This window comes from Andrena cerasifolii, chromosome 1 (genome assembly GCF_050908995.1).
Source record: "Andrena cerasifolii isolate SP2316 chromosome 1, iyAndCera1_principal, whole genome shotgun sequence".
In the NCBI taxonomy this organism is placed as follows: Eukaryota; Metazoa; Arthropoda; class Insecta; order Hymenoptera; family Andrenidae; genus Andrena; species Andrena cerasifolii.
This window is the reverse complement of record NC_135118.1, coordinates 4,170,123-4,195,357: the sequence shown is the minus strand read 5'-3', so window position 1 is coordinate 4,195,357 and position 25,235 is coordinate 4,170,123. Positions and strand designations below refer to the sequence as shown.

The 25,235-nt window shown below is 39.7% G+C and overlaps 3 protein-coding genes and 1 long non-coding RNA gene across 13 annotated transcripts in view; 2 read left to right on the top strand and 2 right to left on the bottom strand.

Moving 5' to 3' along the window:
- The first annotated feature begins 699 nt into the window (after positions 1-699).
- Mfs10 (major facilitator superfamily transporter 10) lies at positions 700-6,474 on the top strand. Of its 2 annotated transcripts, none has more exons than XM_076807876.1 (7): positions 700-1,025; positions 2,907-3,130; positions 4,323-4,559; positions 4,640-4,727; positions 4,955-5,175; positions 5,257-5,787; positions 5,870-6,474. In XM_076807876.1, the coding sequence occupies exons 1-7, from the start codon at positions 956-958 to the stop codon at positions 5,990-5,992; spliced, it is 1,494 nt and encodes a 497-aa protein (XP_076663991.1). In that variant the 5' UTR covers positions 700-955; the 3' UTR covers positions 5,993-6,474. The 2 variants fall into 2 exon arrangements, with proteins under 2 accessions (XP_076663991.1, XP_076664075.1); XM_076807960.1 differs by lacking the exon at positions 700-1,025 and adding an exon at positions 1,139-1,446.
- LOC143366729 (uncharacterized) lies at positions 6,318-7,292 on the bottom strand. Its single transcript, XR_013084805.1, has 2 exons — positions 7,069-7,292; positions 6,318-6,475 (listed from the first exon to the last, which is right to left on the bottom strand). It is a non-coding gene; the product is annotated as an uncharacterized LOC143366729 (long non-coding RNA).
- Positions 7,293-12,001: 4,709 nt separating this feature from the next.
- Positions 12,002-18,397, bottom strand: LOC143372270 (uncharacterized). Of its 2 annotated transcripts, XM_076818328.1 has the most exons (11): positions 17,957-18,397; positions 17,302-17,523; positions 16,654-17,150; positions 16,387-16,561; positions 15,971-16,306; positions 15,693-15,898; positions 13,492-13,738; positions 13,185-13,415; positions 12,640-12,891; positions 12,324-12,579; positions 12,002-12,232 (listed from the first exon to the last, which is right to left on the bottom strand). In XM_076818328.1, exons 1-10 carry the CDS (start codon positions 18,056-18,058, stop codon positions 12,352-12,354), a joined length of 2,496 nt encoding a protein of 831 aa, XP_076674443.1. In that variant the 5' UTR covers positions 18,059-18,397; the 3' UTR covers positions 12,002-12,232; positions 12,324-12,351. The 2 variants fall into 2 exon arrangements, with proteins under 2 accessions (XP_076674443.1, XP_076674442.1); XM_076818327.1 differs by lacking the exon at positions 12,002-12,232 and having other exon boundaries at positions 12,250-12,579.
- A 1,283-nt stretch (positions 18,398-19,680) lies between these two features.
- Positions 19,681-25,235, top strand: part of Rab5 (RAS oncogene family member Rab5) — a 9,570-nt gene continuing 4,015 nt past the window's right edge. The window contains exons 1-4 of one of the 8 annotated variants that reach the window (XM_076818400.1): positions 19,681-19,802; positions 23,644-23,812; positions 23,959-24,110; positions 24,926-25,142. In XM_076818400.1, the coding sequence (XP_076674515.1) occupies positions 23,650-23,812; positions 23,959-24,110; positions 24,926-25,142 (532 nt within the window). In that variant the 5' untranslated portion in view covers positions 19,681-19,802; positions 23,644-23,649. Of the gene's footprint in view, positions 20,453-21,139; positions 21,290-21,379; positions 21,407-22,516; positions 22,539-23,643; positions 23,813-23,958; positions 24,111-24,925; positions 25,143-25,235 lie in introns of those variants that run through there. The other 7 variants (XM_076818370.1, XM_076818379.1, XM_076818360.1 and 4 more) reach the window with 7 other exon arrangements.

Below are 25,235 nucleotides of genomic sequence, written 5' to 3'. Positions count from 1 at the left end.
AACCAAAAAATGAAAGCAGCAAAAAGTATTGAATCTGTACCAAATATCACATTTTGTGCAAACGCAGCAGGTGTCCTAATACTTATGAACGGCAGTGTAAGTATTGGTAAGTATGTGTTCGGCCAGAAGGAATCATTCCTGCAGAAATGCAGTGCGCACATGGCCGTTCCTGGCGGGGGTGCAGAGAAGGTGCCGTTAGGTTTGAGCGACCGCAGGCCATTATTATATCTAAAATTTTGATTAATAAGAATAATAATCAAAACTTATAATGATTTTTAATTATATCATTTCTTCTCTCGTTTAAATTTCTTTTAAATTATCCAACGCTGGTTTACGAGATAAAAATTCGTAAGTACAACCAATTTTCACGAAAATAGGCAGAAATCGAAAAATTCAAGGCCCTATATTATTTAAACAAAATCGAAATCGGCAAAATGATGACTTAACCCCCCTACTCTTATAATTTCACGAGCACTGCAGCATAATTAAATAAATAAGAGCGGCAATATTATTTTTGCACCTGAGCGGACAACAACCCAGGAACAGACCCGAGTGTGCACAATTTTCAATTCGTAGCCCCCAGTATTTAATTGTGTAAAAATTATGAGAAAAGCAAAATGCGCCTGCGCGAGCAATCTCGCGTGCGGCGCACACACCGTGCGCCCATGCGTCCATGCGTCCATGCAATCATACAATCTCATACAATAAAGCGCCTAACTCGCATGAGTTCATGTGACGTGAGCGCGTAAGAATTCGCGCCAGCGGTGATGACAGCAGACGACGGTTTACCCTCCCGTAAGCATCATACAGTGTGTTGGGAAAATTCAAGTTGCCCCGATTCCTCGGCGCCCTCGGCTTGTTGCGCGCGCGAAACGAGAATGTAACTCCGATGCTTGGGATGGCGAAGGAATCACCGTGAAAGTCTCAAGCTCCCGTAAAACAGCGCACAAGCAACATGGAAGTACTGGATCCAAGTGTCTCGAGGGACGACCAGCCTTTGTGCATCAACGATTCCCTGGATAGAGGTCTGTTCTCGTTCTTTGGTCCATTGACCGTATCAAGACTTGATCTTCCATATTTTCATCCCCAATAATCTCCCTTCCTTCTTCAATCCGGTTTACCACTGCGTATTGAGTGAACGTAGGAAGCCACTGTTTGGAAACAAAAGATCGACAGAGCGGCCGCGTGAGTTGCTCGCGGCACTGTCACCTGTTAGTCTCCAGATGCGTCGCTTTCGTTCATACGAAATCCTTCGAAGCCCTCGACTTTTTTTATTGCTTTTAAGAACTCGCGTTATGATTATATCTGCGATTCGCAGAGCTGCTTTTCTGTTGTAGTAGGAGACCACACACGGTTGAAAAATGAATATAGTCGAATTATAATGGTAGATCTAGAAAATGAAAAAGAACCAGAGACTGTATAATATTTTGTCGGAGGATGCACCAGGTTACTGCAACATAACTTTACTCAATGTTAGCAGCTCGGGAGTTAGCGTTCCTGCGTTTGTAGCCAGGCGAAACGGGATGCAATTAATGTTCACACGTAACGCACTAGGAAATCTACAAGTGCGGACTTTCCGTTTTGTTAGTAGAGATCAATGGACTGATTGTACGGTGCAAAAGGGGGGGTCGTATCTGTTGGTTCGCTACCTAGGAATTTGCTGCACGGGGGCAATTGAATTTGAGCCTTGTATAGGCTCTATTCGACTCTTCTATTCTTTATTCTTCTCATTCTATTTTAACATAGCAGGTACCTTTCTCACTTAATTGAACTCCTGAGCTCTAACATCATTATGTATAATATAAGGTGTCGCATAATATGCGGGACCCGGGTCCACTTTAGGCGTGGATTTAACACTTGAGAATAATCAGAGAAGTTCATACAAACATATAGGGTAAACCAACCAGTAATTGACCGCATACCAGTGAATGACCATTAGGCAAAGAAATATCAGTTGTAAATTTAAACATTTATTATATGTTTATAAATGGAGTGCAGCTGCACTTTTAATATCCTACATTTTTAGTCACGCGTATTAAGCAAACATTAATAAGTACAATTCTTATTAAAAGTATGCGGTCGTTTACTGGGCTTCTACATGTTTTGCATTTTATAATTGTTTTCTTTTTAAATTGCGATAAGAATAAGTAATTATTTTTATAGAGATTTCAAGAAACATAAATTTAAATGCAGTTTCAACAGTTGTTTTGTTGGACATAAATGTATTCGAGTATTAATCTCAAAGGTCCATAGATTCAACAATTCGGTCGTTCACTGGTTGGTTTACCCTGTATCCTATTTGATCTTGTACATATGAAACAGTGACTTTTCTGTTATCAACAGGTATTTCATTACATTCCCAGGAGATGCGCAAACCGATTACTTTGCGTCCGAACGCGTGCCCGTAAACATCTTGTCGTTGATATTATTATTCTTCCAATACTTCTGGGCGTTAGCATTTGCTGGAAAGCTTCTCCATTTCTCTACCAAAGTATCGCAATACTTTCAATAGGCCTCGCGTAAACAAAGAATTTTAAATCTTGTAACGAGTAAAAATCCAATGGGTTTAACTCTAAGGAGCAAGCAGCCCACATAATAGAACCTATAGGTACTCTTATCGGCAGAATAAGCTGCAGTAACTCAGAGCATTATGGTCGTGTTTACAGAATTTCGACAACGTCATCTATAAGATATCAAGCATTATTTGTAAACAGTTGAACAGAAATAGTAGCATTAACTTTGTTCGTCAAAAGAATTGTTATAACACAAGACTCAGTAGCTAGGAAACAAGTTTAAATAGGACGTACTAACGATTGAGATTGTAAAGTAATGAGAGCTGCATGTGGAAACGCATACATTTTTTTTAGATCGCTGCATTAATTATACAGGTATAATTTTCTTTTCAGTTACCTTGCCGGATGTACTATCTGATACAAAATCATGCGTAAAAGCCAGGCATACATTAGGTTTTTTAGGATTCCTAGGCTTTGCTCTTGTATATGCGATGAGAGTAAATTTATCTGTGGCTATTGTTTCAATGGTCAATCAAACGGCAGTGCCGCATACCAATGATAATGATACCAATGATGTTTGTTCCAACGACAAACCTATTAATGGGACATTTATACCTGTGAGTTGTTTAAAAGTTTTATAGTAGTGAATAGGTTTATTTCTTGCCTTTCGGCCTCAAAATGTGTTATGTATGTAAGTGTTTCTGGGACTGTTAACTGAAGATTGTGCTTTTCGTTTTGATATCTTCCTTCATTTTGTTCTTCTTTTCTTCTGCTTGTTTCCAGAACCACACGCATCCATTAAAAGTTTTATAATAGCATATCATAATTAATATGCCTCGTTTACATTAATGTTAATATGCTCCTTGCAAAGTATCTTTAAACGAATATTCTTGAACAATTTGTATTTATGATATAACACGTAGTACATATGTAACATCGATACAGATCAAATGTCAGCATTAGTTGTGTCTTTGTTATCACGTATTACTCATGCGAACTCATTTATCATGCGTAAGCACGCGTATGTAATATGCATCATACGCCTACATCCTTTGCCTTTATCTCGATACATTCTTGCATCCCTTGAACCTCCACGGGAAGAAATTATCATTCCTTTATATCTAAAATAGTTTAGTTTATTCTAAATTATTAGCAATCTCTTTTCTTTATCATGTAAAACCACCACGTAATTCGTCAATGGTCGTGCCATACGAAAAGCAGCGATTCTCTTTTAAAGGAGTAAAATTAAGCTGCGCTGAGCATGGTCACTGTGTAGATGGTCCGACCACCTAGAACAGCGAAGGCCAGTTCTAGCCATTTGGGAGCCCGGGCTCCATTATGTTTATCATAGCCACGCGGAAGGGGAGCTCGAAAGCCAATGATAACGGGGCGCGCCATGGATATGGAAAACTGTAAGAGTGTAAGTAGTAGCGTGCGGCGCAGGCTCGTACCCCTAGGCTGAAATAACTGGCCCTCTTAGGAGCCCCAGTGGCAGCGATCACTGGGGGCCCCCGAGAATCCCAGTCATTCAAACCTATCGTACGGGCATGAGGTTGCACCACACACTACTACTTTTTCCCTATGCGTGGCACGCCCACATTATCATTAGATTTCGTTGGTAAACGTCATGGAGCCCCGGCTCCCAAATGGCTAGAACTGGCCTTCGCTGATCTAGAAACTCTTGTGCGCTGTTGACGGATTAGTTAACATTCCACCTAACACCATAGGTCCGCTGCTAATGAAACAAACAAACCATTTAACGATTGCCTCTTTCACGATCTATTTAAAAGTAAACTTAAAATTTTAAAGAGCGCAGGAGAGTTTAATTGGGATGAAAAGACCCAAGGTGTTATATTGGGTGCTTTTTTCGTCGGCTATGTGACTACAAACGTACCTGGTGGTAGAATGGCAGAGAAATTTGGCGGAAAACTAATATATGGATTAGGCGTATTACTGACTGCTGTATTGACCGTAATTAGCCCTTTCGCAGCATACGCGGGACTGATACCATTTTTAGCCGTACGAATAGCCGAAGGATTCACAGAGGTAAATCCTGTTGCTTAAAAACAGAAATAGACATATAACATTAACATTCATTCATCGACTTCCCATTATCTTAAAAATAGGGCGTCACGTTCCCTGCGATGCATAGTATGCTAGCACACTGGGTGCCGCCTTTGGAGAGAAGTAAATTCGCTGCTGTAGTATATGCAGGTAATTATTTTCTTCTCGATACACAATGAATTTGATTCATCGTATTTACTTTAGAGATCCCTATTTTACATGTATTTAAATACTACACGTGTACTAAACGTATCCGTACCTCAATCCGTGTATCTTTTGAGGTACGGATTGAGGTACGGATATATGTAATACACGTGTACACTTGTCTTTTTTACTACACGTACTATACCATGGGTCTCTAATTTACTTCCATGTAGGTGCAAATTTTGGGACCGTTATATCCTTACCAGTGAGTGGATGGTTATGTTCGCTGGAACTCTGGGGCGGATGGCCTCTTGCATTTTATTTGTTCGGAGGGCTTGGCATTGTTTGGTATGCATTTTGGTTGATTTTTGTATTTGATACACCTGCGCAACATACAAAAATCGATCCCCGTGAAAGGACATATATCGAAGCTACGGTGGAAAAGAAAGACGAGGTTCATATGTAGTTTCATAAAACTAATCGTACATAGCCTTTTCTGCCGATTAAAGTCTAATTGAATTTTTGTCAAACGCAGGATATCGATCCAGGAGTTCCTTGGCTATCAGTTTTTACATCGTTGCCTATGTGGGCTATAACGATAACACAATGCGGACAGTCATGGGCATTTTATACCCTTCTAACAGAATTACCAACGTATATGGACAAAATCTTGCATTTCGATGTGCAACAGGATGCATTTCTTTCAGCGCTACCTTATTTAAGCTCTTGGTTAGTCGGACTCGGTATTTCAAGCTTTGCAGATGCCCTCCTTGCCCGTCAGATTTTATCTCCTTTAGCATCATTCAAGTTGTGGAACACAGTGGGTTCGTTAGGACCCAGCCTCAGTTTTATTGGTGCTATCTGGGCTGAATGCGATCGTATGACTGTGATGATGATGCTCGCTGGCTTAGGATCCCTACAAGGTGCAGTTTATGCTGGAAACCAAATGAATCATATCGCTTTAGCACCACGATATGCAGGAACCCTTTATGGACTTACAAATGCTGCGGCAAATGTTTGCGGATTTCTGGCACCATACATTATTGGGAGATTAGTTCAAGGGCATGTTAGTACAATGAAATTTATACTTTTTGTTACCATCGCTGTGTCAGCGTCGCCGTAAACTTACCGTAAGTGAATGGTTATAGGAAACGCTGGCTCGTTGGCACATGGTGTTTTGGTTGGCAGCGGGGATAAATATGGCAACTAATTGCTTTTACCTGATCTTTGCATCTGCCAAGGAGCAACCGTGGAGTAAAGGTGGCAGTTGATGACAGAGCTGTGTTCGACGCGAAGTATTTAATATGGAGAATAATGTACCATCGAACCGTGTTGCGCTCAGTTCACTTTAGTTTATTATTTATGGTACTGATAATTTTAAACGTCTAATACAATGATAAATCGTCACTAATTAAGATGACTCGGTCTAGTAAAATTGATTATAGGTACGCAACTTTTATGTATCAGTATTCATTAAGATGCTAGTGAAGGGTTCAAGTATTGAACTCTTGATCAATGACATTCCAATGAAACTATTCACGTGACAATACAACTGTTGAGAATGTTTGATTTTTTTTATACTTTATCAAAAAAAAATTGTTTTTAATGACTAGATTGAAGCAAAATTAATATCACCTCGAGCTTAGACGGAATATAATTTACCTTAATCTCACTACAATGAAGTGCAAATTATTGCAAGTATTTTTTATATTTATGTGAAATAGATACTGAAGAATATATATATATATAAATATCTATATTTGTTTTATATGTACATATAAAACAAGAATAGATATATACGCGCGCGCAAGAATAGATATATATGTATATGTATATATATCGTCGATGATAGTGCAAAATCGCGCATGAGCAGTTTGTAAATACCGCGTATCTGCAAAAGTAGCAAAATTGAGATTTCGTGTCCACGGTTGCCAAGCGCTGTTTCGCTTTTTTTAAAAATCACGCCATCTGAAATAGCCAGTAGGAATCCCCCTTTTTACCAACGGAACCAGCAGGTTCAAGGATACCGTGAATCTGTCTCTCTTAGCAAGTTGGCGACAAAACCGCGCATTTACAGAGAAATCAGGTAAATTGACGGCACGTTTGGTGCGTGAAAGTGACTTTACACAGAAATTAAGCATTTCTATGATGAATTGATGTTAGTATTTATTACAAGGAGTGCTAAAACTGTCCCAAAAAAGTTCAGTCAAAGAAAACCCCCTTAAAATGGCTGAAATATTAAGTTTTTTCTTCCTCCTGTAAAATCGGTAAAATGCAGAACCGCGGTATTTACAAACTGCTCATACGCGGTTTTGCACTATCATCGACGATATATATACATATACACACGTATATATCTATTCTTGTTTATATGGAAGTTGTACATGTATATAAAAGCAGTCTTGTAAAATGTGATTGGCACAAGGATATGCCATTTCTAAATGAATGGTTATATTTTTATTTCGTGGTTCTGAAGGATGATCAAGATATCTCTTTACGATCTAAATACTTTTTATGCAGGATATGTATTTTATTTCCGTTTGCTGTGACGACAGCCAATAATACAGTGTTGGCCCGTTATACAAATGGGTCCCCTGTTTCATTACGGGGTTTCTCGCAGTCAGCAGGTAGAAAAAGAACGAACGATTCTTTGGGAATTTATTTCAGAAAGTACATGCAAAGGTTTTTGTATTCAGATGGGGGACACTGTAACAGGTTATTATATTACATTTTGGTATAAAAGTTAGTTATTGCAAAATTACAACTGATTTTCCGGAAACTGTTTTTAGAAATACGTTTCGCGGTGACCAACATTCTTCGGAACTGCGTTGTCTGAAATAAAAAGACGAAGAAGATTTAAGTAATACAATAGTTTATATAGTCTTTAATCGTTCCGTTTTATAAAACATTAATCTGGTACAAAATGGCGGATGTTGAAGTGAAATGATCGATTTTTCATATTAAAAAAAACAACTCATTTTTCATCCATAAAATGAAGAAAACTATGCATTTGAATGTCTAGAGGAAGCCTATAAAGTTTCAGAAAGATGGTGAAGTGGTTTTTGAGAAATAGTGGTCATCATAATCGAAAAATTCATTCCGGGAAATCAGTTGTAATTTTGCAATAAATAAATGCTTTTATACCAAAACATAATGTAATAACCTGTTAAAGTCTCCCTCATCTGAATAAAAAAACCTTTGCACAAATATATGCATGTACATTTTCTGAAATAAATTCCCAAAGAATCGTTCTTCTACCTCGTGACTGCGAGTAATTCCTTAAGGGGGTAGATTACTGTGACGGCCCGAAAAGTAGGTAATCTTCTGATGCATATTGTAAAGCATTAAAAACCATTATAAAAATTAAGAAAATATTCTAAAACGGTGTAGCTCCTAACTCAAATTTGGATTGTCTAAAACAAAAACACAAAATTGTCTATTAAGTATAATGTTATTCCTAAGCATTAACTAACCGGTTTTTTAATATTTTGAAAATTCGCTGAATAACAGCGTGTTGAAGAAATGGATGTCGATTTTCGCGACGATTCGTCAGTAACTTCCGTAAAAAAAGGAATTTTCAAAAAATGGTCCGTTAATGCTTAGAGAATGTAGCAAGAAAGATGTCTGCAAAATTTGGTCACAATTGCATCAATACAGATTGAGAAATCATCTACACCGTTTTGAAAAGTATCGTTCGGCGCGCAGACATTCCAGTGTGTTTTCGGCTCTGTATCTCCAAAACTAAGCTACATTTATATTTCAAACCTTTTGCATTTCATTCTAAAGCTTTTAAACTAATATTTGAGCGAAAAAATACGATTTTTCGACCGTTTTACAGTAGTCTAACCCCTTAAGGCTTAAGGGTACACTTCTATCCCCACTACTTGTCTTGTAGTCGCCGCGGCGAGTGCGAGAACTCTCGCTAATTCTCAGTCTTTCGCACTCGTCACGGCAAAGAACGAAAGGTGATCCGAATTGCATACCGTTTCGTTAAAGGTACGGTTTGTCCCCTAAGCGTTATAGTTATACGAAACAAAGATGTAATATGGTACATAAATTTATAATAAAAGAAATAGCAATTCAAATTTCTTTATAGAAAATATGAAAATATAGTAAGAAAATTACGTACAATGTATCTTCCCTAAGATATTACTATGTTAATACAGTACATTTTTATAAAAGCAATGCTTAGATTTCATTAAAGTCGTTTGCTCTTCACGTAGGATAATGATTGATCTGTTTAAAGAGAGAAACGAAATATCGTTAATAAATATGAAATATAACTTAACATTTCATTTTTATGCATTTGGAAATAAAAAAACTCATTGTTGCGTATAATTTGCGTTATAAACCAGAATTTAAACAAAATTTATTATCGATTGTTATTGGTTTTGTTATGTAAGATGCAAAGGCTTCAATTTTAAAGAAGTCGTACTTTTCTCTCTTTACTTTTGAAAATAATATTTGATTGTCTGTAAAATCTCTCTTAGCAAAATCGGTTTAATAAGGATAATGTGCATGTAACTTGTGCATGTATATTGTAAATTAAGCAAGTCCTTGTTACTATTATAATCCAAAGAACACCGTCTGAATTGTGAATTAATTATGAAAACGGTTTAATCCTTATAGGTGATAGTACAAAAAGTAATTGATTCAATGAGAAAAGTGATCAGTATATATGTATTTTATGTATAAAGAAAAAGAGAAGCAGCAATAACTGTAATTGTTTACGTAAATGCCAGTGTCTATTATTTTTTAGTTCCTTATCCATTTCTCCAAAACAGAATACAATAACGTGAGATACACATGAAAATAACTTAAGATAAAATTGTTTAACTCGTACTAAAAGTATTATATATGTACATAGGTACACTTTGTGGGTTATTCGTAGAAATGTAAAAAATGTATAAACGACAAAAAGTTATATTTACAAAATAAAACATACAATCAATCTTACTGGCGTCTCAATGTACATGCAAGTACATTAAACGGAATTTATTTTTAAATGAGCTCTATTAAAAATATAAGAAAAACATCGTGCGACTCATGGACCTAAGAATTAAATGTGATTAAATGGACGGAGCACAAAGTCTCAACATTGACGAGGGGATCGAGCCAGTCGATCGGGTGGTGAGAAGTCGTAGTGGACGGCTTGTGATTGGCGGAGTAGTACGCATGCGTCGCACTTTATTTGAAACGGAATGCTTATATAGGGTGTATTAAAATATGTTTATATGTATAAAACTATACTTATATATTACTTATATATATGTACTTACATATGAGCCCCTCAATTGACGTGTGGTATAAGTTTTACCAAGTCTTAAGAGACCAAAATATAATGTTGCAGTTACGTATTAACGTTTCAAACTCAACGACAAACTTAACCATAAAAAAATATAAAAGAGACAATGCCTCTTATCGATGATATGTCACTTTCATTAACCAATCACCGATCGTCCGCCACCACATGCGCAGTGTCATGCACCCCCCTTACTGACACGAGCTTGGACCCCGCAGCTTCGTGCTCCGTCTATTTAATTCTTAGGTCTATGGCACCGAATGTCTTTTTTGGTGATATTACAGTATTTCCTTGTTGAGGGCTCGCTGGTCAGGACCGGCGATGAGCCCGTATCGTGAACAGAACTCTAATTCCGAGCGATCGTTTCTCGCTTCTTTCTGACCGAAGGGGGGAGCGAGATGGAACACTGTGTGCGCGGCGAGCGTGCGCGATCGTGACTGCTCGACGCATGCGCGCCACGGTCACTTAGCCAGGCACGGCACGAACCTTTTTTGCGCCCTAGGCGAACTTCTCCAATTGCGCCCTTTATCATGATGTAAGGATATAAGGTGTGATCTTGCGCACCCTTTTCAAATTAGCCAATAACATGCTCTTCCCAAGATCCTTCACATTGGATTGTCAACCAATAGGATAGAATGAATTTGTCAACATTTCGATATGCGTCCGTACCACTTTCATATGCATTCATACACATACATATTTTAATATGGCGGAAATTGGGAATGCGCAGTAAAATACGAAAATGAGCCGCTCAGCGAGCACACCTTATATCCTTACATCATACCCTTTTCTATTATAATACATTTATTTGAGATTATTGATGACCTTACTCCGAATTTTTAATCGTAATTTAAAACAGTTGCGGTACAATTTGTAGTATTTCATTTAGAAGTTTACTTTCAAGAATCCCAACAATGAAAATACCATTTTGCGCCCCTTGTCAACCTTACGCCCTAGGCAGTTGGCTAATTTTTCAAAGTACAGTAAATTCCAGTTATGAGCCCGACGAACGGGGCTGGCGCTGGCTCATAGTGGGTTGCGAACATGATTCCGCGTGGCCAGTGGGTATTTCGACTCTTCCGTCTCCTCTCGCTCGTTGTCGGGTCCTCTCACTCTCGTCCGCAGGCTTTCAAGAAATGGTGGGGATAGTCGCCGGGCTGTCAACTGGAGGTAACAAACGGGCTCATAACGGGGATTTACTGTATATAGGATTGTCAAGGGCAAGTGACTCGGGTGACACGTGCGGGAGAGATCTTGGGTGAAATTCGAAAACAGGAACAGGATTTTGTTTATATTGGCGGCCTCTCTCAGAACCACCCAACTGTTATCTCCCCGGTAAATTACTTCCAGTAGCACTGACCGTGTTTATATTAGCGAGGTCTACGATAAAATTAGTTCGTAGAAGCGCTCTTCGACCACCTGCAAAACCACCGTCCAAAAGTGGAGGCGAGATGGCCAACGGGCAGCCCAAAGAACGGAGAGATTAGTGATCCTCTAGGGAGTGATCGGTATAACCGCAGCCATCTTGGAGCAAAACCGGAAATAAACATGTCTATCTCTTTCTTTCTGTCAGTATTTCTGTCTCTTTCTATCAGTATTTCTATCTCTTTCTTTTTTTTACAGTTTCTTTATCCGTCTACTTCCGCTTTTGCTCCAAAATCGTGGCAACCAATCATCGACGATACACGTTGTTCCCATCACTCCCTAGAGGATCACTAGGAGAGATGGCTGAAGGACGACCCACCCATAAAACCTGACGAACATCTCTATTTTGATTAGAGGATCTGGGGCAGCTACGAGATAAGGACTCCAGTGTTTTACGACCCAAATGACCCCTTTGGGGCAACCAAGGCGCGCGTGCAAGGAATAGGGAGTAGTGCGTGTGCAAAAAGCAAGGGGTACAAGAGGGGCACACGCGTGGCGATCCGCAGGGAGTCGATCGAGACACTGCGAGGAAAGTCTATCATCGGTGTAAAGAGCGCATTAAGATCAATTTTGGGAGCGAACTTGTTAACAAACCAGTCAGCATCATATTATATTAAAATCTTTAAGTAAATCTCAGTCAATCCAGTTTCATTGCTTTGAATCCTTTAGTATTTGCCGCGCATCCTCGCAAGCAAAGCGCTTCTTCAGCACTCCGCGGACGCGAACCTGCCCCTAGGGCAAAAAGGCTCCACCAGATCGCGCAACGGTACAGCAAGTATGGCGTCTAATACAAAAGACACGTTTGAGCGTATTATATCTATCTGTATTAAATAAACTTGTTAATCTCGTAAAAATAAAGTAATTAATATTATTACAAAACATAACACAGTGAGAACTGCAATGTTAGCTCGTGTTTAAATCTTCTTTTTTCTTGGCAGTAAGTTCAAAGATCATATCTCGCATACGGCTTAGCTCAACCAATTCTGATCTGAGCTTCGTCAGACTCTCCTCTTTTTCCGAAATGTTTTGTTCGTACGTATGCACCAATTGTGATAACTGTTGTGTTTCTTGTTGAAGCGCAGATATATCTTTCTGGTTCGACTGAATTTCTGAATCTTTGAATTCTATTACCTGTCCAAGTACCAAGAACTCATTAACATATTTCACAATAACTTTCTAATAGAAACGTACCTGATCTTTTTTATTGAGTTGGTCTTGCATTTTGTGTAGCAGCTTGCTCAATTCGTGATTTTTGGTGACCATCTCCGCAGTTTTCGCATCTGCGCTTGTGCATTCAGTTTCCAATTCTTTTATCTTCTTAGTTAACACGTCGGTTCGATTGATACTGCTTTCCAACTCATGCTTGTATTGCGCAACCAATACATTTAAATGATCAATGGTAGCAGATCTTTCTGTTACTACTTTCTTCAGTCCTTCGATTTCCTACAAATGCAATTGTTTAAATTTCCAACGAAACCACTACTGTTCACGGAAGTTTCAGCGTCGACGCTCGTTTTGAGCGTCAAAACCAATCACGTGACCGACGCTCAACCAATGAACGAGCAATCAAGCGGAAAAGCTAATCCGAGTTTAGCTTTTCCGCTTGATGCTGAAAGTCACGTGAACCGATCACGTGACTGGTTTTGATGCTCCAAACGAGCGTCGAGCGCCAGCATGAAATCGCACCTTTATAGATTCACTATTCTCAACTATTCAGTCTACTAAAAAGCACTGACCTGTTTTTTACTAGTAACTGCTTTTTTGCACTGTTCTTCTGCTTCAGCAAGCTTTACTGTTAACGTAGACTTCACTCCTTCCAAACATTGCTGCGTGTCAAATAACATTTGATGTAAACGACTCGATTCAGCTACCACCTGCGCCAGCCGGTGTTGCAAACTGGTCCCATGGTTACTCGCTGCCTCTAAACTGGATTGCATAGCCCGTTCTGCATGCCTCATCGCCGCTAACTTTCATATTGCAAACAATAAGCATGGAATAAATATTACATTTAAAGTACGGCGTATAGTGCAAGGAACAACATACCTTGTACTCGTACAACTCCATTACTGCCGAAGTGGTGATATCACCAATTTGATTTAACTCGTAAGCTCTTTGCAATTTCGCTAAGAAAGTGTCAAGCCGTTCTTCTTGCGCGAATGAAAAAAGTGGAACCATTTCGTTATTTGAATTTGTGGCCACTTTACTTCCAATGCTCGCTACCGTTCCAGGGGTACTCTGTACCAATATCAGAGGTTCCAATTGCTTCATACAGAACGCCAACGCGGAAACACTTGTCAGACAAAAACATGGGATACAATTTACGTGCGATGACAGTGAATTTATCCGGAGTTATCATCGATAAACATTAAAACAATTCGTTGCCTAGAACATTCGACCTTACAAGGAGAGATCAGAAGAAGACTCCACTGTGATCTCTCCTTATTAATAACGATGATATGTGTAATATTGAATATGTTGTAGTCCTCGTGGAATTAGGGGGGGTTTAAGTCATCATTTTGTTGATTTCGAGTTTGTTTAAAAACTACAAGACCTTGAATTTTGCAATTTTTGCCTATTTTCGTGAAAATGGGTTGTACTTATGAATTTTTATTTCGGAAACTATTTGCCGGATTTAGTTGATTCTGACGGCATTTGAATGTGGAAGGATCGGCCTTTCTGTATAATTTTTTTCCAGATCGAAAAATTAATTTTGCAACATAGAAAATTATAGACAAATTTTTATTTTGCAAATTCGGGCTCGAGGTCGCGATTTTAAAAATCCGAAAAAATACTACCATATTCCTTGAAGATTTTTCTATAAAATAAGTCTAGCCTCAGGGTGGTGCGGCTCCTATTAACGTCGCAGTGGGATGGTAAATACGGCGATTCGCGCCGAATCAGGTAAGCGGACCGGGCGTCGCGCGGACGCTCCTCTATTACGGTCGACCGACCGTACCGCTACCATGCCATGTTACTTCAATGGGGTGTAAAAACAATATCGATGGATCCCATACTTGTCTGAATGGTGTCATTTATGCCTGCAGAAAAGAACTTTACTAACCCACTCTTGGCCAGTGACTTTTTTTATAATAATCAAATTTCGGCGGAGGACGAACTTCGGCGAAGACGGCCGAATCGAGGCGGTCCTCGACGGTCGTGCCGATCGACAGTCATTGAAAAGCATGCTAAGAGCACAGTCACGTTGATGTTATATACTGTACTCCTTTATTATTTTATATGAATCTTTCATCATTATATTGCTTATTCTTATTTCACTGGTGTGTTTGATTGTTTAATTTGTGAAACCCCGACTTTCCTACATAAATATGTAGCGGCCTACAACTTTATTGCTACCTTGGAGTAACATCGTGAGCCAAAAATGCCTGCAAAACGTGATAAACCGTAGTAAACCCATAGCTTATTGCTCTGTTTTCGACGACACTAAGTAATTAAAAGCAGTAAAATGGTCGTAAAATATATTCGTGTTCAAGTACAACAGGATATGGTACCTATAGGAATTTTTGGGTGAAACCTTTGAATTTATACGGAGGGGGTCCAAAAAACTGTTCCGCAGGCATAAATGGCATCATTCTGACGAGTACGGGATCCATCGATATTGTTTTTAGACCTCATTGAACTAATATGGCATGGTAGCGGTACGGTCAGTCGACCGTAATAGTGGAGCGTCCGCGCGACGCCCGGTCCGCTTACCTGATTCGCCGCACCACCCTGGGGATAGGCTTAGTTTGTAGAAAAAACTTCACGCAATATGGTAGTATTTTTTTCGGATTTTTAAAATCGCGACCTCGAGTTCGAATTTGCAAAATAAAATTTTGTTTATAATTTTCAATGTTGCAGAATTAATTTTTCGATGTGGAAAAAAAAATTATTCGAGAAGGCCAATCCTTCTACATTCAAATGCCGTAAGAATCAACTAGATCCGACAAATAGTTTCCGAGACAAAAATTCATAAGTACAACCCATTTTCACGAAAATAGGCAAAAATCGCAAAATTCAAGGCCCTGTATTATTTAAACAAACTCGAAATCGACAAAATGATGACTTAAACCCCCCCCTAATTCCACGAGGACTACAACATATGCAAGTTTAAAAAAAAATCCTCGACATCGAGGGGAAAGAAAGTGATGGAGTTGGCGTCGAATGACCCACGTGTAGTTTAGCAGTTTGTATCATGCTCTTTCGTAGTGTGAGAAATACTTACGATGTACTACCATGGAACTTACCATTCCTGAGGAAATCCTACAGTTGAAGTCAGCTGCAACACTTTCTGTTTAACATCTCCGTCACCAGTGAACAATGCATGCGCCATTGTCATTTGTATTTGCTTCTTTCGAAGCAGCTCAGAATATAAAGTTAACCACTGCGAATTATGTGCTGCCAAGTCAGCCGTCAAAGCTAATGCATGAATACACAAATTTGTGTTAGGATTCTGAAAAGTTCCAGAGTGAAATGACAATCATTGAGAAAGTTACGCTCATTGTGCGTTAAGAACAAAATGTACTTGGATAAAATTTCCTGGCCAATCGTCAGCTCTACATGTTTCAGAGTCCAGCGTAGGATTCAGTAGTACACGTATTGTTTGCTCATTTAAGGACTGCATAACTTTTGCTCTGAGCGCAGGTGTCTTAACCATTTCCTGGAACAGCTGCATTAATTCAGCTAATCTCATTTCCGTTTCCGAACTGAGGTCGTGCTTCCTTTGAATTTCGTTGTGTTCTGAATTAATAATCAGCATCAAAACAGACGCGTCCAATTCTGCTAGTACCTCGGAGGATGTTTTAGTACGTCGTGCGTCGATCACTGTGACCCTTATCAAAGCCAATGCTTTGGAGCACACCTAGTTTGGAAAATTAGCATTTCAACTGATCGTAGAATATCATCTGTCTGTGCACAACTTGATAAAACGAAGACACACACCTGTTCCACTGGGACCCATGACATAGCTGCTTTTACACAGACAGGGTATAAGTGTATCAAAGTGGATAACTTTAATTTTACTAGTGACGATAAAAATTCCATCATGAGAGCCACACATTCTGGATCGGCGTTATCTTCTAATGTAGCTAGTACATTTTCAACATCTCTACCATAACTGCTTAACAAAAAGCAAAGGAAACGAAGGAATTAAATAACATTTGATAGAAAGTAAGATAAAACGAAAGCATACATCATTCGTTTACTCACTTTGGATATGTGAGTAATACAGAATGGGAATGTTCACTTTGTTCCACATCGTCGAAGAAGTCTATAATGTGTCTTAATAACAAAACATCCTTTTGCCTCATCGCGGTAATGAGACTGCTAAACGTGAGAGTAGCAAAGTCCAAGATGTACTTTTCTGAGATATTTGGGTTTGTGTGTTCTAATATGATTAAAAGTTTAGAACACTGTACACTCGTATTAACACTGCAGTGTTGCAGCTTTAGCAACGTGCGCACGAACGCCTTTGTGTCGATGGTTCTCATTAAAGTATACACTGCCGGAAGGTTTTTGTAACAGAGATTTACTAGTACGCCTAGCGAAAGCGCAATGATGTCTTCCTCTTTGGACTGTGTTACCCATTGCGTTAATATCGATATTAAGTACGGCAAATGAGCTTCTTGCCAAGATACTTTAATGCCGTACGTTAATTCTTGAAGCAATTTCAGTACCCTTATTCTCTTCTCGCTTGTTAAATTAGCCTATGAAATGTACCAAATCTAATTCACAATTTCAAAAACAAAATCTTAATATTCCATGCTAAAGCGAATAAGTAGGTTGAAATAGCTTTTTATCCTTTATAAATCTCATTATTAGATTAATTTTATCAAACGGACAAATGGGAATGTATACCTCCAACAACCTTGCTAATATGGGAGCAAATTTGTAGGTATGAATTAAGGCTTGTCTAGCGGCGGCATTACGGCAAGCATTTTGTAAAACGTCGACGGCGCTCCAAATCAAGGTGGTCCTAGATGCCAGGGTATTCATAAGTTCATGTAGGCTGACGTAAAATTCTGCTGCTATACTGGTCCCAGGGTCAAATATGCTCAAGTCCAATGATACGCTTATTACCTTTTAATAAACATAAGCTTTTATTGTAAAAACACGCTCCCCATTCTTTCTGTTCTCATCTTCTAAACAGTATGGCCAATTAATATTTATTATAAACGTTTTAAACAATACTAGACAAAGTATTTGTTCAGTAGTTTACCTACATCTATTAGTTAATTGATAAAGTATAATATAGATCGAGAATCTTATACTATAAACCAGAAAGTGTATCGTATGTTTGTGTGTTTGTCTGTCGCCTAAAAACTTTCGAACGGTAAACTCTGGGATCACGAAATGTACTTCAGCTAATTATGCCTGGCTAATCCAGATAAATGTGACTATTTTCACAAATAAAAAACCTAAAAAAATTTGTTTTCTCTTATAAAATCAATATCTAAATTTCGGGCGAAGCCGAGTAGTAAAGCTAGTAACATATAAACCGACCAAAACTTACACCAAGATTTCGTTGTAAAACCGACGCTGTCGTTTCGCTCGAATGTTTAGTGTATTCTAAAACCGCAGATATAAATGTTCTCATGTGCAGATATTTCTCCATTGTATCTATTTAGTTGACATCTCATGAATAGTTTCGAAATTTTTATCTTCGACAAGGGGGGTATGAAATTAAAACTGATGCACTTAAATTTCGTTTTAGCGAACTACGATTGTTGACGATTGAAACGTTACTTTCCAATTAAAATGCCCAAAAAACATAAAAATATATACATATAATGATATAAATTATTCTCGTCAGTGCATTCCGTTTATTGTTCTCGTACGTTCTTCCGACGCGTATAAATACATTCCCGAAACCGATAATTACAAATGTTATTTCGCGGAAAACCGGTATTTGCCGACCATTTCTAAATCCTACAGCCTACTTTCAAAATCGGCCAATCGAAGAAGCGATGGCCAGTGTGGCTAACAATCGCACGTAAAACTTTTACATTCTGGGAACTATATAGGCCGAATTCCTACTTACGTCCAAATCGCTCGTGATTTTCGTTAAGCTAGGTTTTCCTGTACGCGACTGGACGCATCGTGAAGAATTTCAAAGTCGACTTTTTCGAAAATGAAGCGCGATATGAAAAAAAGTTACTCTTTCTTTTCGACTTATAACGAGTAAATAAGTCGAGAAAAAGAAATCAAATTTTTTCATATTGCGCTTCATTTTCGAGAAAATCGACTTTGAAATTCTTGACGATGCGTCCAGTCGCGTATAAGGAAACCTACCCTAATGAAATTCAATTAACAAATATTGAGATTAAATATATGAGAAATAAAAGTTTTATACATTCGATAATCATTCATAACTATCGCCACTATTAGAAAACCAATTATTTCCTTCATTGGACGAAAATCAAAATGCATATTACGTTGTATTACCTATTCTCTTAAGACTGGTTCAGACACGTCCAGTAATTTAGTCGAGTGGCGAGTAATTTAGTAATTTACCATTGTTTTACTAAACTACTCGACTAGTGATCCTCTAGGGAATGATACGTATAACCGCAGCCATTTTGGAGCAAAACCGGAAATAACATAACCTAAACGTTTATCTATCTCTATCAGTATTTCTATCTTTCTCTCTCTCTCTTTCTTTCTGTCAGTATTTCTGTTTCTTTCTGTCAGTATTTCTGTTTCTTTCTATCAGTATTTCTCTCTCTCTCTCTTTTTTACAGTTTCTTTCTCTGTCTACTTCCGCTTTTGCTCGAAATCGCGGCAACCAATCAGCGACGATACACGTTGTTCCGATCACTGCCTAGAGGATCACTATACTCGACTAAATTTTAGTGTCCACACACGGTAAATTACTGAATTACTCGCTACTCGACTAAATTATTGGACGTGTCTGAACCAGCCTTTAGAGTAAGTATGAATGATCGGTGTAAATCAAGTATTTAAGTTATTGCAGACTAAATTCGATAGATCGTGTTTAAAAATGATTGATCATACGGAATATAAAATATATATGTACATACACTACATAGATATTAAAAAGTCACTAGATTAACCTGTAAAGTTTCTGCGACACACATTACTTTCGAAAGAGGAACATTACGGTAGGTATACTACAAAATGATACCTCGTAAATGTGATTTGCCTTCCCTGAAAATTCATCACCCTAATGGTACGTACTTGGAGTTATTATACAGTATCGTTTGAAACTCCGTTAGGGAGAAAGGTGTACGCGGAGCGGATAACGTTATTGGTCGGCAGTGGCGCCGTTCTCCGGTCGTGCTCATCGAAACACGCCATCATTTCCGAGTGAAGGAAAAAGAAAACGACATTGAAGAAAGGTACTCTCGAAGGATCTTCCGAGATTGAAGTCGCTTCGTCGTTTCTTCACGGTTTCACGAACGATAGCTGGTAATTCACTGATCCGTTGATCAGCGACAAATGTTTGCGTGCGCGTGAACCTCGGCAACCGATGCTGTAGACGGGAAGAAAGTGTCTGTCGCGCGGCACCGTGCCTGACCGTGCCTACCGTGTGCGTGATACGGACCTCAGTGTCTCGGCTCGATTTAGTGCGATCAAATTCATCGGCCCCGTGGCATCGGCCGCGTTAAGTTATAGAACCGCCGATATCGTACGAACCGCCGACGGGGTGCCGTTTCAGAGCAGCTGTTCTTTCGCGGAGAAGCGGCGATAACGTTATTCCTCGAACGGGAGAAAAAAAAAAAAGGGGAATGCGAGAAGTCCAGGGAGCTTCGCGGAGTCGTGTGCCTGCGAGTGTGTACCAACCGGAGCTGTCATAAATGTACACATTCTATATAGATTGCACGATCTATGCTCGGTTAGTGGGCCGATTTACTGGAGACAAGTGATCGTGTCTGACGCGCGGCAGTGAATTGACATTAATCATCGTCGCGCGGTGTTGGGCGCCCATCGACCGTCTAAACAGCTAGTGCCGCATTTCTATCCGACGGCGAGCTTCCTCACGCAGCAGGTTAAGCACCGCTAAATTCGTGTTTCCCGTCCTTGCCAGGTGGCCCCCTTCCCCCCCCCCCCCGGCCCTTAACTCTTACTGGCCACCGAGAACGCATTCTTAAATGTCTCGTTACTTATCACGGCCCTGTCGTGTGCGATAGTTCTTATGTTTACGAAACAGTGGGGTCGCCTCGCGATAGAGGAGACGGCAAGAATGTTCTCGTATGTTGTGTGACTGCATTGTTCGCTTTTTTTTCTTCCACGCGTACCACGTACCCGTACGAGCGAGTCGATAGAAGGAGGGTCACCGTCTGCCCTAACGGCACGCGACATTTTTTTGCAGGATAGCCGCGGCTTCCTTTCGGGTCGATGCAAAACCTTTCTGGGTACACGGGGAGGACTTGTCGTTTCAGATCTTGCTGACTTTTCACGGGCGGTGACCAGCACTCGGGCCTGTAACTGTCGTGGCGCATCGTTTACTCCCTTTATTCGCCTGTCCTCGTCTCCCTCTCCCCTCCGTTCGGGTGGGAGTGGGAGGGGAACGCGAACGAGCGGGCGTGAAAGAGAGAAAGACCGAACGAGAGGCAAGCCAGTGAATAGAAAGAAAGGCACTGCGAATGAGTAACTAAATCGGAGAGTGGCAAGTGGGAGGAAGAGAGATAGCGCTACTTTTACAGGTAGGGGGAGGGTGGGGAAGAGAGAGACAGATTCGCGTACACAGAACTCTAGCAATCCTTATCGGTATCTTTCTCTCGCAGTCCCTATGCATCGCTTTAACGGTTTCTCGTGATTTTTCGATAATGACATGTCACCGAAGGTTATGAGATATTTGCTACGTACGTAGGTAACTTTTCGGGTGAGTGTTTCTCAGTGTTTCTCTCGCGGGCGTGAAATTGGATGCAACTTCGCTTTGCCGCAAGAGCTACGTGCGCGTGAGATTACAGAGAGCGTACACGCATTTATGCACGTATACGTGTTTCTTTTCTTTTTTTTTCTCCCTCGTTCGGTTCGTTCTCACTCTTCACGGACGTTTTTTCTTTTTTCCTGTCAGCCCCTACCCGGGACGGGCTCGCGCGATACGGACTTGTGTTTCTTTCTATCTTCTTGGCCTGCCCGTGATTCGTCCGTTAACGCGAGTCCCTCGATACCTATCCCCGTCGAAGCCGCCGCTGCGTTTCAGCCGATTTTCTCGCTCGCTCGTTCGTTCGTTCGTTCCTAGTTAAATTGGGCCGCACACTATCATTGAGAGAGGGCCGAGTTTTATCAGCCGTAACATTATCGCAGAGCCGAACGCCGGACTGCTCGATTCACCCGAGACTCGCTACGCGAACTAATTGGATAATGTAATTAACAGGAGGCCCGGTTTAATGGGTTAAACAGCATACGCTATTATTTTTTCCATTGGTTCTTACCTGCCGTGGCTTGTTTCCCCTCGTAAGTGACTTACAGAGACTAATCGCGACAGGGCGGATAACGAGATTTCGCATACGCATTCATGGACAGTTGATATCTGCTTCTGTTGCTCGGAGATTCGCCGACTATTTGCGTCTCTCGTGTACTGGCGATGCACACCTTGCTGTTAACTTTCAATTACGTTATTCTCCTCTTCTAACTTCTGTTTTAACGAACCAAGCACGTACAATGCATTTCACCGGAATGCAAACTTTCTACGGTTCGGCTAAGTCAAGCTGAATGTCACGTCTTGCAATTTATTCTATTATACAGATTCTATCGTAGACTCAGTAGGACATAAACCATTCTATGATTCGAATATGTATTGGTTCGATGCAAAGTATTTCCATCAAATCACTCTCTGTTACTTTGCCCGGAATGCCAGGGAACATAAAGATAGAAAGCGCACGGATTATAAGAATTAAGAAAATACAATTTCAAACGAATAACAAGTGTGAACTTTTTTTTTGCATGAGTCGTTATCTTTGCTTGATACTTGAGGAAACCTGTCTTATTTTTGTAGCTCTTTCGTTTCGTAAATTGAAATATCTTGAAGTTTGCGAGAAGGATTCGCGGATTGCTTGCTCATAAGTATGAAGTTATCTTTAAGTTAAAGCATTTAGTTAACTGTGCATTGCTCTATACATACGTAAGTTGAGAACCTTATCTATTACGCATGGAGTTTTAATATAAATAGACACTTATCTGCCCATTTAGAGTTTCAGACAGAATGAAAATTGAAAACCAATTATCGTTTGCATAAATCTCTAATATTCTTTTTCATAGATAAAATGTAACGCCCACGTATTTAGTTTGGGTGTAGCTTTAATGGTTATTTCGATATAGATTCCACCAATAGTGTTGTTTCGATATAGATTCCACCACTTTATGTACAGAAAACACTTATTCTTAGAACTATTATTAGTAATCATTTAAATCAGTATCCTGGTTGTGTAAATAGAAAGACAACATTTTTCTAATATACAGGGTGGTCCTCTACCTGTGGTCAATACTCATTGGTGGTTATACAGGCAAAAATAAGACGAAAATCAAGAGTAACGAAATTGCGGTAAAGGCTTTGTTTTCGAGAAAATTCACTTTCAGCCTCACCTAAATACGTGTGCATCAAGGGCGCTTGAGGGGCACGCGGAGGTGAGTAGAACGCGTCAGCTGCCCGTAGGACGTTCCACTCACCTCCGCGTGCCCTTCAAGTGCCCTCGATGCACACGTATTTAGGTGAGGCTGAAAGGGAATTTTCTCGAAAACGAAGCCTTTACCGCAAATTCGTTACTTTTGGTTTTCATCTTATTTTTGCCCGTATAACCACCCCCTAGAGCAGGCCTGCCCTTTACGGTGCAAGTACCTCCTGAAGTTCTGGGACCTGGGCAACAGCCGGACGCGTAACTGTTCCAATGCTACCCATGAGAGAACTACATGTGTGTGCGTCCATGTACGAGCCTGCATGAACGGCCACGCACTCATGCACTTTTCCCGCAGCCCATGCTGTGGTTAGCAACGTAACAGTCCTGCGCTTGGCTGTTTCCCGGGTCCCAGAACTGCAGGAGGTATTTGCACCGTAAAGGGCAGGCCTGCCTTAGAGTATTGACCATAGGTAGAGGAACACCCTGTATAATTTAGTTTCCAAGTCCTTTGATATAGAGAATGAAATGAATTAATGGTAACAAAATAATACAAGTCCGTGTTCAACGATGTAGTTTTGCATTCTAGCTGAAACTAACTGGTCCTTTTTATGTCTAGGTGATCATGGCTAATCGGGGTACAGCCCAGAGGCCAAATGGTTCGACACAAGGAAAGATTTGTCAGTTTAAACTGGTGCTGCTTGGAGAGTCTGCGGTTGGGAAATCGAGTCTCGTTTTAAGGTTTGTTAAAGGACAGTTCCATGAATACCAAGAAAGTACAATCGGAGGTAAGAGCTCCTACTGTAATATTATCGTGAACGCTAATTACGGCACTGTGTAAAAGAAAATAAATATTAACAGTGTTCGTTTGCATATAAATAGTATTTACGTTCTATATTCGCAACTGTTGCATTATCGTACTACTCATTTTTAGCTGCATTTCTAACACAAACTGTATGCCTGGATGACACAACTGTAAAATTTGAGATTTGGGATACAGCAGGACAGGAGCGTTATCACAGTCTTGCACCGATGTATTACCGGGGTGCGCAGGCAGCCATTGTTGTATATGACATAACAAACCAGGCAAGTAAACTTCGACGAGATTCAATACTTAATATAATTACAGTTATTGCATTTTACACGCGCTAAAGATTATATGCAATGTTCCAGGTAAATAATTAAACAATTAGGTTTTGCATGTGCAGTCGCATCGGAAAGTTGACACTATTTAAAATCGCATAACTTTTTCAAAATTGGTCCAAACGACTTGAGTTTCTTTTTAGAAGCTAGCGGAATTAGTTTTCTAGGTGACGTGTTTAGTCGTTTTGAAAAAAATGGCAACTGGTCGGAATAGCGATGAAAATAGTGATGGTCGTGTTTTTTTCAAATTTTTTCTGAGCCTGTAATGAAAATTCAAAAAAACCCTTTGTGGATTGAAGTAAGTTGTATACATGCTGAAATTTTCATCTAAATCGGTTAACGTTGCTCTGAGCTACACACGTTTAAAGATCGCAAAATAAGGGCGAAATTCCCGAAATCAACGATTTTCGCCCTCATTCTGCGATCTTTAAGCGTTTATAGCTCAGAGCAACGTTAACTGATTTAGATGAAATTTTCAGCATGTATTTTCATCGCTATTCCAACCAGTTGCATTTTTTTTTAAAAATGACGAAACACGCGACCTAGAAAACTAATTCCGCTAGCTTCTGAAAAAAACTCAAGTCGTTTGTACCAATTTTAAAAAAGTTATGCGATTTTAAAGACTGTAATCTTATTTTCCGATGCGACTGTATAAGAATACCGATACATCGATAACATGTTTCTCAACATTTCTTCCAATTCCCGTATAAATTGTTCGGGAAAATGTGACCGTATAATTGTTTTCTTGAAAACTACAGGACACATTTGTACGTGCCCAAACGTGGGTGAAGGAATTGCAACGACAAGCCAGTCCAAGTATAGTTATAGCATTAGCTGGAAATAAAGCAGACCTTGTGAATAAGAGAGTTGTAGAATTTGATGAAGCTCAAACATACGCGGATGAAAATGGCCTTCTTTTCATGGAAACTTCAGCCAAAACAGCAATGAATGTTAACGATATATTCCTGGCGATTGGTAAGATAATTCTGTTACATCAATTTTCATATCCAAGGCATGCTCCTAAACATGTACATATTTAAATTGTAGTGTTATTAATATTTTGTCTGC

What these genes read in the sequence shown, in the direction of transcription:
- Mfs10 (XM_076807876.1), top strand. Translation starts at nt 956, where the DNA reads ATGGAAGTACTGGATCCAAGTGTCTCGAGGGACGACCAGCCTTTGTGC. An exon ending in TAGCCGAAGGATTCACAGAG is followed by an intron (nt 4,560 to 4,639) that starts GTAAATCCTGTT and finishes TCTTAAAAATAG; the next exon opens with GGCGTCACGTTCCCTGCGAT. An exon ending in CGGTGGAAAAGAAAGACGAG is followed by an intron (nt 5,176 to 5,256) that starts GTTCATATGTAG and finishes TGTCAAACGCAG; the next exon opens with GATATCGATCCAGGAGTTCC.
- LOC143372270 (XM_076818328.1), bottom strand. Translation starts at nt 18,058, where the DNA reads ATGGAGAAATATCTGCACATGAGAACATTTATATCTGCGGTTTTAGAA. An exon ending in TTTTACAACGAAATCTTGGT is followed by an intron (nt 17,524 to 17,956) that starts GTAAGTTTTGGT and finishes GTTTATTAAAAG; the next exon opens with GTAATAAGCGTATCATTGGA. An exon ending in TGGAGTTGTACGAGTACAAG is followed by an intron (nt 13,416 to 13,491) that starts GTATGTTGTTCC and finishes GCAATATGAAAG; the next exon opens with TTAGCGGCGATGAGGCATGC.